General features: G+C 38.5%; 1 protein-coding gene across 5 annotated transcripts in view; it reads left to right on the top strand.

The window, feature by feature from the left end:
• The window catches only part of NEDD4 (NEDD4 E3 ubiquitin protein ligase), a 158,408-nt gene that overhangs the window by 128,849 nt on the left and 16,886 nt on the right, over positions 1-12,673 (top strand). For all 5 annotated transcript variants that reach the window (XM_029239278.1, XM_029239277.1, XM_029239276.1 and 2 more), the window contains 5 exons: positions 58-116; positions 1,151-1,216; positions 5,189-5,418; positions 6,161-6,282; positions 6,374-6,444. In XM_029239278.1, the coding sequence (XP_029095111.1) occupies positions 58-116; positions 1,151-1,216; positions 5,189-5,418; positions 6,161-6,282; positions 6,374-6,444 (548 nt within the window). The remainder of the gene's footprint in view (positions 1-57; positions 117-1,150; positions 1,217-5,188; positions 5,419-6,160; positions 6,283-6,373; positions 6,445-12,673) is intronic.

Below are 12,673 nucleotides of genomic sequence, written 5' to 3'. Positions count from 1 at the left end.
CAGTATCGAATTTTGTACATGAGGATGGAGAACATCTTTTTTTCTCTCTTTCTTCAGATATAAAAAGAACGCAATGGGAAGATCCTCGGTTGCAGAATGTAGCAATAACTGGACCAGTAAGTCTCTTTGTATCAGGATCGTCTGATGGGGTTGTCCGCTTACCTGTCTCTTCAAGGGTGTTTGATCAAGGACATAGCACTAAAGGTGTTGAGAGGAAAACACATTTGCAGATCTCCCCTCTCCCCACCGCCCATACACCAGGTCTCAGTTATTTGAAAAGAGCATATAAAGTCATTATCCTTACTCTGCGTGGCAGCCTTGTGAAACCAGTGAGCCAGATAGTCAAATACTAAGGCAGTGGTCTGCCGTGCTCAGGCTGGTACTTGTCTGAAGAAGAAGGCTGGCAATCCTCAGGAGATCAAAGGAGCCAAGAGTGTATCTGGTGAGGAAGCAGAGAGCACCCTATCAACTCAGGGTCATGACTTGAACTTTTTGGTTGAAATCGTTGTAAATAACAGTATATAAGACGTACTCACATTTAAGTACAATTATTACCATGTATGATGTTAACACTACTCGTGAGTCAGATTAACGATAGGAAAATCATTTTCCTCTTTTATATAGCTTCTTTTTCCAACTTCAGTTTTTCAGATTTTAACTGTTTCCTAATTCACAAAAATAAGTAAAATTGAAGATACAGTTCTTGTAGATTACTCTTCTGACTCCATGTTTAGTCTTTTAAAGTAATGGATAAAAAAGGCAACTCCTCAGAGTTCAAACAAAAAGTATATTTTTCAAATTGCTCCTTTAATGAAGAAATCACTTTGAAAGCCTCTTTAGAAATGGAAATGTTCATTTCTAATATTTCTCTACTTGGAAGACATTCCCTGTTTCTGGCCTGTTGCATTTCAAGAGTATTGCATGATGAAAATTACAGCCATAGCAATTGCTGAATACAATTTTATCTTAAACAGAGAAATTAAAATTTTTTAAATTGTATATATGGTTTTTCTTTGAATTAAACTTTTCAAATATTCTGTTTTAATGCCTTTAACTTATGTTCATCAAATACCCAGAGGGGAGTTTTTTAAATTGTTCCAGAATGAAACAACTTAAACCTTCTTTATTTTTCCAAAATTTTCAACTCAAGGCAGTGCCCTACTCCAGGGATTACAAAAGAAAGTATGAGTTCTTCCGAAGAAAGTTGAAGAAGCAGGTTAGTGATACTTATAACGAGTTCTCAGGAATGATTGTCGTATAGACTGAAAGCATGGGAAATGCATTTTAAAAAGTAACAGAATTTATTCTATATATTAACAACTTTGAATAGTTTCTTTTAGGGAAAGGATGTGTATTTTTTGAGTACCTGTAATATATGATTAGAGACCACAGTTATTTTATGTCTTTATTTTTCAATATACCTTGTAATATAGAAAAATAGTATTAGAAGTGTGCTTTTAAAGAGCTCTAACCTGGTTCCCTCATGGGTTTGTGGGGTTTGGGTTTTGTAGAAACTAAGCAAGAGTAGCTCAGGAGATTATCCCCAGGCCTGGACTTAATTGTGTAGGAGGACTCTCTGGATTCCTTTTCTGCTTTGACTATTGTTTTCCAGTGTTAGTCATTCGTTATTTACAGCTTCAAATATAATATATCTCTGCATAATTTGACAGTACAGCTGTGGTTGGAGCAGTCCTCTTATTGCTTGTCTCCTTCTGCTTATCAGAAATGTTCACTACTCTCTTTTCCATCACCACAAATTCATTATGTTTGGAACTAAACTCATCTGCCCATCTATTTCATTTCTGTTGGTGATGACTATTTTTTTTAGTAATTTTAAAAAATTGATTGAAAGATTCTTTAAATTCCATAGTGCTTTAGTTTTCAAAGGTTTCACACACACGATTTCATGTAACTCCATAATGACCCTTCCCCCCAACTCTGTATTGCCCCTCCCCCTTCCCTCTCCCCCTGGTAGCCACTAATTTGTTCTCTATATCTGTGAAGGTGATGACCATTTTTTAATGCCTTTCTAATTTGCTCGTGCTTTTCCCCTTGCCCTGCAGTTTAGGAGTACTGCCACTAGGTGGCTATATTGGGTTACACTTACTTGCCTTCCAAGCCTGAAGCCTGCTTTTCCAGATTCAAGATGGTGGGTCTGTTTCCACAGATTTTCTCATCCTAAATTTAACAAAAAAATGAAATATAATAGTTTTTTAGTGCAGATATTTTATGCCTGAATAAAGCCCTAAAATGTCATCAATGTTTTAAACTCATTTTCAATAATAATTTTATGTTAAAATCACTCGAAATTTGTTTTCTACTTCTTAAAATTATTTGGGATTTTAAGTCTATTTTGAGTTACTTGTCTGGTAAATATTTTCATTCTTAATGACAGTGTACTGGTGGAATAGAAGCACTAGCTTCTCCATTTGCCAGTCTGAACACTTACAAGCATGTTATAGTATCTAATGGTTGATGAGGCAACAGGTCACAGAACACAAAAACGATAATGAAAGCAGTAATATTTATTGAGCTTTCACTACATAGCAGGCATTTTTCTTAACAAGTTACATGTATTATCTACGTGTAATCTCTACAATAACTCTATAAGGAAGGGACTATTATTGTCACATTTTAGATCTGAGGAAACTGAGGCTCAGAGAAATAAGGCAATGTGATCAAGTTCCATGGTTATTAGTGGCAAAGCCAGAAACAAACCAAGTGGTCTAGCGCCAGAGTCCATGCTCTTAAGCCACCTGACCTATCAGATTGGTGATTAAGAGAAAAAATTACCCAGAATGCAACAAAGATACATAAAAAGATTAAAATTATGAAAGAAAGCTTAAGAAGCATGAAGCTGTTCCAGAAAGAGAGACTGGAGAGCCTGAGAAAGAGGCTGAGAATCTGAATCCTCAGTTTAACAACATTTCCCAAGCAGGATTTAAAAAATAAAATCCCTGTCTGGACACATCACAGCAAAAGAGCAAGATGGAGATGAAAATATCTAAATCAGTGCTCCAAAGCTTTGAGCTGTCTTTAACCTTTTCTTCTGCCTCATCCTTCACATCTCATTAGTTAGGAATAAGGGTGGCTGATCATTACTGAGATCACTGCATGCCTGGTATTGTGTCAGCGTAAGAAATGCGTTATCCTAGTAAGTCCTGAAACTCCCTGAGGGTCAGCATTGTTATCGTCCCTGTTTTATAGGTGAGGAAATTAAGCCTTTGAAAAGATGTGTGAGGTGAAGCCGGGACTTGAACACAGTGTCCCCTGACTCTAAAACCCATGCATGGTCCACCACTCAGCTCAGAGGTGGAAATTTCTCCTTCAGCCCTCTCTTCGTTGCCACTGCTCACTCACATGGTCCATTCGTCTTCTCTCACACCGTCTGTTTCAGGGGTCTTTCACTGACCAGCATGTTTCTTGTCTCTCCTTAAAAACACCCTTTACACTCGACGCCATCAGCCTCTGAGAACCCACCAGTCCGATCCTGTGGCTTCCTGCTCAGCAGCTCTTCCTGGTCAGCCTTCGCGCTGTCTACACTGTGGCCTCACACTGCTTCTAAACCTTCTTGCACTCTAATCCCTCCTCTCCCTCCCCTCCTCCTGTACCGTCCAGCTGTCAGATGGCTTAGACCCCTCCTGCATGCTGTTGCTCAGTCCCTGTCTCCCTTCCCCTCTTTTTTTTTTTTTGCAGTACGCGGGCCTCTCACTGCCGTGGCCTCTCCCGTTGCGGAGCACAGGCTCAGCGGCCATGGCTCATGGGCCCAGCGACTCCGCGGCATGTGGGATCTTCCCAGACCGGGGCACGAACCCGTGCCTCCTGCATCAGCAGGCGGACTCCCAACCACTGCGCCACCAGGGAAGCCCTCTCCCTTGCCCTCTTGAAGCCTCCTTGATTGTCTCACTTGCAATTAATAACTCAGTCTTTTTGCCCACAAGAGCTTTGCTTCTATTTCTATTTTTAGCAATTTTCCTACTCTTTTAAATCTCAGAATTAGTAACATTTACATTTGTTTCTCACACACACACCAAATTATAAACTCCTTGAGAAAGTGACCACATCTTATGCCATGTTTTTATTCCCTTTTCCTCCCATCTCTGCCCCCCCTGCGATACCTACCTAGCATGGACCTAGCCCAGAGCGGGCCTTCAGTAAATGCTTGCTGAGTTACCTGCACTGTTTGCCTAGTGCCTGAAATTCTAAAATTCCTTTTCTCCAATCTTACCACTTTTTTAAATGGCACAAGCAGCAGAGGAAACTGATTATGTTATGCTTATACCGCTTATATAAACTGCTCGTATTATTATGTTTCTATAGGGCTTTCCACTTTTCTTAAATATGAGAGTGAAATTGATTTTTTTTTCCCTTAGAGCTAACTCTCTTTTTGAAGTTACAGAATATTTATAGTATGTTTTCTTTTCATGGTTTCCACTTGAACGTTGCACACAAAGCACTCAAGAATAAAATATTCAGATATATTTCTATGTAATTTACAACAAGGTCTGCCTAAAAGCATAGTTATCTACATTTGTCATATAAGCAAAGTATGTACAAAAGATGAGTGAGGCAACAGAGCTCATTCACTAAGAACAGAGAGTCAGGAGCTAAGACTTTCTTAACTTGTATCTTTAGTTTCTTCACCCATAAAATGAAGACAATAATAGTAGCTTCTTCATAGTGTTGTTATGAGGAGTAAGTGAGTTAACCCATTAAAATGCTGGGAACAGTACGGGCACAGTCTGTAAATGTTAGCACCTGTTAATGAGTGAAGTGGGCAGGCTCCAAGGAGGAAAACTGGAGGGCAGGGAAGAACCCTGAGCCAACAGGCACACAAGTAGCAGGCAGTGGCTAGACTGACTGCAGGTCACGGAGTGGTCTTCTTCATTGGATCTTAAGATGGAAAGAACTGTTCATGAAGTGCCTTCACGTGAGCCTTATTACCACCATCAGTAGCTGCTTCTTCAGATGTGAAAGTCAGAAGTCTGTGTAATTAAGTGACTAGAGAAAATGCATGAGTGCTTTCATACTGTGGAGGAAATACAGACAATATACCTAGTCCTGTTTTCCCTGAAAAAGGATCTTGGGCATAGGGTAGAATACAATGAATTTTATAACGTTCACGAGAGAAATGTGTCGTCTTGTTGAATGGATTTAAACCATTCGTCTCTCTTCTCTGGGTTTTCAGAATGACATTCCAAACAAATTTGAAATGAAACTTCGCCGTGCAACTGTCCTTGAGGACTCTTACAGGAGAATTATGGGGGTCAAGAGAGCAGACTTCCTCAAGGCTAGACTGTGGATTGAGTTTGATGGCGAAAAGGGACTAGATTATGGAGGAGTCGCCAGAGAATGGTTCTTTCTGATTTCGAAGGAAATGTTTAACCCTTATTATGGGTTGTTTGAATATTCTGCTACGTAAGTACCTTTACAATGACTGTATACAGAAAGAAAATCACTGTTTTGAAAGTAACAGAATGTTATGATGCAAGGAAAATGTACATCACAATGTGTCAGAAAAGGGAGACTGTAACTAATGTTGTTTCAGAAATAACTTTTTTAAATTGTGGTGAAATATATATAACATAAAAGTTACCATTTTTATCATTTTAAGTACATAGTTCAGTGGCATTAAGTACAATACATTCATTGTTGTGTAACCATCACCACCATCCATCTGCAGAACTTTTTGATCATCCCAAACTGAAACTCCGTACCCTTTAAACACTATCTCCCCCATTCCCTGGCATTAACCGTTCTACTTTCTGTCTCTCTGAATTTGACTATTCTCAGTACCTCATATAAGTAGAATCATACAGTATTTGTCTTTTTGTAACTGACTTCATTAGCATAATGTCTTCAAGGTTTTATCCATGTAGCAGCATGTGGTAGAATTTCCTTCTTTTTGAAGGCTATATAATACCCTGTTATGTGTATCTACCACATTTTGTTTATCCATTTGTCTTTCAATAACATTTTGGATTGTTTCCACCTTTTGATCAAAATGACTATTTTTAAAACCATTAAATCCAATGGTGTAATATGGTTCTAACAGAGGTAAACAACTCTGAAAAGAGGGAGATGATTTACAGTTATTTGTCATATTAAAATTTTTGTATGAAATATAGAAAGGAACATTCAAATGTGGTTATCTTTACAGGGATAATTATACCCTACAGATAAATCCCAACTCTGGATTGTGTAATGAAGATCACCTCTCTTACTTCAAGTTTATTGGCCGGGTAGCTGGGATGGCAGTTTATCATGGCAAACTGTTGGATGGTTAGTATTAAGCCTAAAACTTTTTTTTTAATGTAATTATCTGATTTCTTTCACTTGGTAATCATTTTGAATATATTTGATTTTTTACAAGGCTTTTTCATCCGCCCATTTTACAAGATGATGCTGCACAAGCCAATAACACTTCATGATATGGAATCAGTGGTATGTCTTTTTCACTTATAAAGTATGATAGAACAGGCAAATGAATATTTTACAGGCTTACCTTTTAATAATGAAAAAAATCAATAGATGTGCCAAAATACAAATGAACATTTTTCCCCAACATTTTATTATGAAAATTTTCTAACGTATAATGAAATTGAAAGTATTTTACAATGGCTATGTGCGTATCCACCACCCAGATTACACAATTGGCTTTTTATCTATACTCACTTGTCCACACCCCCATCCATCAATCCATCCTCGTTTTTTGATGCATTTCAAAGGAAGTTGCATATATCAGTAAACGTCTCTCTAAATACTTCAACATGTTATACATCAGTTTTATGCAGCTCTTGCATCAGTATTTGAATTGTGATTATTTGTGATGAACGGCATATGTTTTCAAAATGGCAGTCCAAAAGCAAGGCCTTGAGATTAGGCTACTACAAAGAAACAGAAACCCAATAAAAAGGTTGGCTTGTAGGAGAGCACCGGAATCACAACTAACTGCTGAACAAGCATCGACAGGAAGACACTGGAACTCACCAAAAGAGATACCCCACATCCAAAGACAAAGGAGAAGCCACAATGAGACGGTAGGAGGGGCGCAATCACAATAAAATCAAATCCCATAACTGCTGGGTGGGTGACTCACAAACTGGAGAACACTTATACCACAGAAGTCGACCCACTGGTGTGAAGGTTCTGAGCCCCACGTCAGGCTTCCCACCCTGGGGGTCCGGCAAAGGGAAGAGCAATTCCTGGAGAATCACACTTTGAAGGCTAGTGGGATTTGATTGCAGGACTTTGACAGGACTGGGGTAAACAAAGACTCCACTCTTGGAGGACACACACAAAGTAGTTTGTGCATCGGGACCCAGGGGAAGGAGCAGTGACCCCATAGGAGACTGAACCAGACCTACCTGCTAGTGTTGGAGGGTCTCCTGCAGAGGCGGGGGAGGGTGGATGTGTCTCACCGTGAGGACAAGGACACTGGCAGCAGAAGTTCTGGGAAGTACTCCTTGGCGTGAGCCCTCCCAGAGTCCACCATTAGCCCCACCAAAGAGCCCAGTAGTCTCCAGTGCTGGGTTGCCTCAGGCCAAACAACCAACAGGGAGGGAACCCAGCCCCACCCATCAGCAGACAAGAAGATTAAAGTTCTGCTGAGCTCTGCCCACCAGAGCAACAGTCAGCTCTACCCACCACCAGTCCCTCCCATCAGGAAACTTGGACAAGCCTCTTAGATAGCCTCATCCACCAGAGGGCAGACAAAAGAAGCAAGAAGAACTACAATCCTGCAGCCTGTGGAACAAAAACTACATTCACAGAAAGATAGACAAGGTGAAAGGCAGAGGGCTATGTACCAGATAGAGGAACAAGATAAAACCCCAGATAAACAACTAAATGAAGTGGAGATAGGAAACGTTCCAGAAAAAGAATTCAGAATAATGATAGCGAAGATGATCCAGGACCTGGGAAAAAGAATGGAGGCAAAGAATGAGAAGGTGCAAGAAATGTTTAACAAACACCTAGAAAAATTAAAGAACAAACAAAACAGAGATGAACATACAATAACTGAAATGAAAAAAACACTAGAAGGAATCAATAGCACAATAACTGAGGGAGAAGAACAGATAAGTGACCTGGAAGACAGAATGTTGGAATTCAGTGCTGCAGAACAGAATAAAGAAAAAAGAATGAAAAGAAATGAAGACAGCCTAAGAGACATCTGAGACAACATTAAACACAACAACATTCTCATTACAGGGGTCCCAGAAGGAGAAGAGAGAGAGAAAGGACCTGAGAAAATATTTGAAGAGATTATAGTCGAAAACTTCCCTAACATGGGGAAGGAAATAGCCACCCAAGTCCAGGAAGCACAGAGAGTCCCAGGCAGGATAAACCCAACGAGAAACACGCTGAGACACATAGTAATCAAACTGGCAAAAATTAAAGACACAGAGAAACTATTGAAAGCAACAAGGGAAAAATGACAAATAACATACGAGGGAACTCCCACAAGGTTAACAGCTGATTTCTCAGCAGAAACTCTACAAGCCAGGAGGGGGTGGCATGATACACTTAAAGTGATGAAAGGAAAGAACCTACAACCAAGATTACTTTCCCTAGCAAGAATCTCAGTCAGATTCGATGGAGAAATCAAAAAGCTTTACAGACAAGCAAAAGCTAAGAGAATTCAGCACCACCAAACCAGTTCTACAACAAATGCTAAAGGAACTTCTCTAAGTGGGGAACACAAGACAAAAAAGGACCTACAAAAACAAACCCACAACAATTAAGAAAATGGTAATAGGAACATACATATCGATAATTACCTTAAACGTGAATGGACTAAATGCTCCAGCCAAAAGACACAGGCTCGCTGAATGGATACAAAAACAAGACCCATATATATGCTGTCTACAAGAGACCCACTTCAGACCTAGGGACACATTCAGACTGAAAGTGAGGGGATGGAAAAAGATATTCCATGCAAATGGAAATCAAAAGAAAGCTGGAGTAGCTGGAGTAGCAATACTCATATCAGATAAAGTAGACTTTAAAACAAAGAATGTTACAAGAGACAAGGAAGGGCACTACATAATGATCAAGGGATCAATCCAAGAAGAAGATATAACAATTATATATGCACCCAACACAGGAGCACCTCAGTACATAAGGCAACTGCTAACACCTCAGTACATAAGGCAACTACTATAAAAGAGGAAATCAACAGTAACACAATAATAGTGGGGGACTTTAACACCTCATTTACACCAATGGACAGATCATCCAAACATAAAATTAATAAGGAAACACAAGCTTTAAATGACACAATAGACCAGATAGATTTAATGGATATTTATAGGACATTCCATCCAAAAACAGCAGATTACACTTTCTTCTCAAGTGTGCACAGGACATTCTCCAGGATAGATCACACCTTGGATCACAAGTCAAGCCTCACTAAATTCAAAAAAATTGAAATCATATCAAGCATCTTTTCTGACCACAACGCTATCAGATTACAAGTCAATTACAGGGGAAAAAATGTAAAAAAACACAAACACATGGAGCCTAAGCAGTGCATTACTAAATAACCAAGAGATCACTGAAGAAATCAAAGAGGCAATCAAAAAATACCTAGAGACAAATGACAACGAAAACACGACGATCCAAAACCTATGGGATGCATCAAAAGCAGTTCTAAAAGGGAAGTTTATAGCTATACAAGCCTACCTCAAGAAACAAGAAAAATCTCAAATAAACAATCTAACCTTACACCTAAAGGAACTAGAGAAAGAAGAACAAACAAACCCCAAAATTTGCAGAAGGAAACAAATCATAAAGAGCAGAGCAGAAATAAATGAAATAGAAACAAAGAACACAATAGCAAAGATCAATAAAACTAAAAGCTGCTTCTTTGAGAAGATAAACAAAATACATAAACCATTACCCAGACTCATCAAGAAAAAGAGACAGAGGACTCAAGTAAATAAAATAAGAAATGAAAAAAGAGAAGTTAAAACAGCACTGCAGAAATACAAAGCATCCTAAGAGACTACTACAGGCAACTCTATGCCAATAAAATGGACAACCTGGAAGAAATGGACAAATTCTTAGAAAGGTATAACCTTCCAAGACTGAACCAGGAAGAAATAGAAAATATGAACAGACCAATCACAAGTAATAAAATTGAAACTGTGATTTAAAATCTTCCAACAAAAAAAATTCAGGCCCAGACGGCTTCACAGGTGAATACTATCAAACATTTAGAGAAGAGCTAACACCCATCCTTCTCAAACTCTTACAAAAAATTGCAGAAGAAGGAACACTCCCAAACCCATTCTGTGAGGCCACCATCACCCTGATACTAAAACCAAAGATACTCAAAAAAAGAAAATTACAGACCAGTATCACTGATGAATATAGATGCAAAAATCCTCAACAAAATACTAGCAAACAGAATCCAACAACACATTAAAAGGATCATACACCATGATCAAGTGGGATTTATCCCAGGGATGCAAGGATTCTTCAGTATACGCAAATCAGTCAATGTGATACACCGTTTTAACAAATTGAAGGATAAAAACCATATGATCATCTCAATAGATACAGAAAAAGCTTTTGACAAAATTCAACACTGATTTATGATAAAAACTCTCCAGAAAGTGGGCATAGAGGGAACCTACCTCAACATAATAAAGGCCATATATGACAAACCTACAGCAAACATCATTCTAAATGGTGAAAAACTGAAAGCATTTCCTCTAAGATCAGAAACAAGACAAGGATGTCCACTCTTGCCTCTATTATTCGACATAGTTTTGGAAGTCCTAGCCACGGCAGTCAGAGGAGAAAAAGAAATAAAAGGAATACAAATTGGAAAAGAAGAAGTGAAACTGTCACTGTTTGCAGATGACATGATACTATACATAGGGAATCCTAAAGAGGCCACCAGAAAACTACTAGAGGTAATCAATGAATTTGGTAAAATTGCAAGATACAAGATTAATGCACAGAAATCTCTTGCATCCCTATACACTAATGATGAAAAATCTGAAAGAGAAATTAAGGAAACACTTCCATTTACCATTGCAACAAAAAGAATAAAATACCTAGGAATAAACCTACCTAAGGGGACAAAAAACCTGTATGCAGAAAACTATAAGACACTGTTGAAAGAAATTAAGGATGATACAAACAGATGGAGAGATATACCATGTTTTTGGATTGGAAGAATTAATATTGTGAAAATGACTATACTACCCAAAGCAATCTACAGATTCAATGCAATCCCTATCAAATTACCAGTGGCATTTTTTACAGAACTAGAACAAAAAATCTTAAAATTTGTATGGAGCCACAAAAGACCCCAAATAGCCAAAGCAGTGTTGAGGGAAAGAAACGGAGCTGGAGGAATCAGACTCCTGGACTTCAGACTATACTACAGAGCTGCAGTAATCAAGACAGTATGGTACTGGCACAAAAACAGAAATATAGATCAATGGAACAGGATAGAAAGCCCAGAGATAAAACCAAGCAACTATGGTCAACCTATCTCTGACAAAGGAGGAAAAGATATATAATGGAGAAAAGACAGTCTCTTCAATAAGTGGTGCTGGGAAAACTGGACAACTACATGTAAAAGAATGAAATTAGAACACTCCCTAACACCATACACAAAAATAAACTCAAAATGGATTCGAGACCTAAACGTAAGACTGGACACTATTAAACTCTTAGAGGAAAACATAGGAAGAACGCTCTTTGACATAAATCACAGCAAGATCTTTTGTGATCCACCTCCTAGAGTAATGTAAATAAAAACAAAAATAAACAAATGGGACCTAATGAAACTTAAAAGCTTTTGCAAAGCAAAGGAAACTGCAAACAAGATGAAAAGACAACCCTCAGAATTGAAGAAAATGTTTGCAAATGAATCAGCAGACAAAGGATTAATCTCCAAAATATATAAACAGCTCATGCAGCTCAATATTAAAAAAGCAAACAATCCAATGAAAAATGGGCAGAAGACCTAAATAGACATTTCTCCATAGAAGACATATAGACGGCCAAGAAGCACATGAAAAGCTGCTCAACCTCTCTAATTATTAGAGAAATGCAAATCAAAACTACAATGAGGTATCATCTCACACCAGTTAGAATGGGCATCATCAGAAAATCTACAAACAACAAATGCTGGAGAGGGTGTGGAGAAAAGGGAACCCTCTTGCACTGTTGGTGGGAATGTAAATAGATACCGCCAGTATGGAGAACAGTATGGAGGTTCCTTAAAAAACTAAAAATAGAATTACCATATCACCCAGCAATCCCACTGCTGGGCATATACCCAGAGAAAACCATAATTCAAAAAGACACATGCACCCCAATGTTCATTGCAGTACAATTTACAATAGCCAGGACATGGAAGCAACCTCATTGCCCATCTACAGATGAATGGATAAAGAAGATGTGGTACATATATACAATGGAATATTACTCATCCATAAAAAGGAATGAAATTGGGTCATGTGTAGAGACATGGATGAATCTAGAGACTGTCATACAGAGTGAAGTAAGTCAGAAAGAGAAAAACAAATATCGTATATTAACGCGTATATGTGGAACCTAGAAAAATGGTACAGATGAACCAGTTTGCAGGGCAGAAATTGAGACACAGATGTAGAGAACAAACGTATGGACACCAAGGGGAGAAAGTGGC

Source organism: Monodon monoceros, unplaced genomic scaffold (assembly GCF_005190385.1).
Source record: "Monodon monoceros isolate NGI ecotype Baffin Bay Population unplaced genomic scaffold, NGI_Narwhal_1 Super_Scaffold_21, whole genome shotgun sequence".
NCBI classification, from domain to species: domain Eukaryota; kingdom Metazoa; phylum Chordata; class Mammalia; order Artiodactyla; family Monodontidae; genus Monodon; species Monodon monoceros.
Note: the sequence above shows the minus strand (reverse complement) of the source record. Positions and strands in the feature narration are given on the sequence as shown.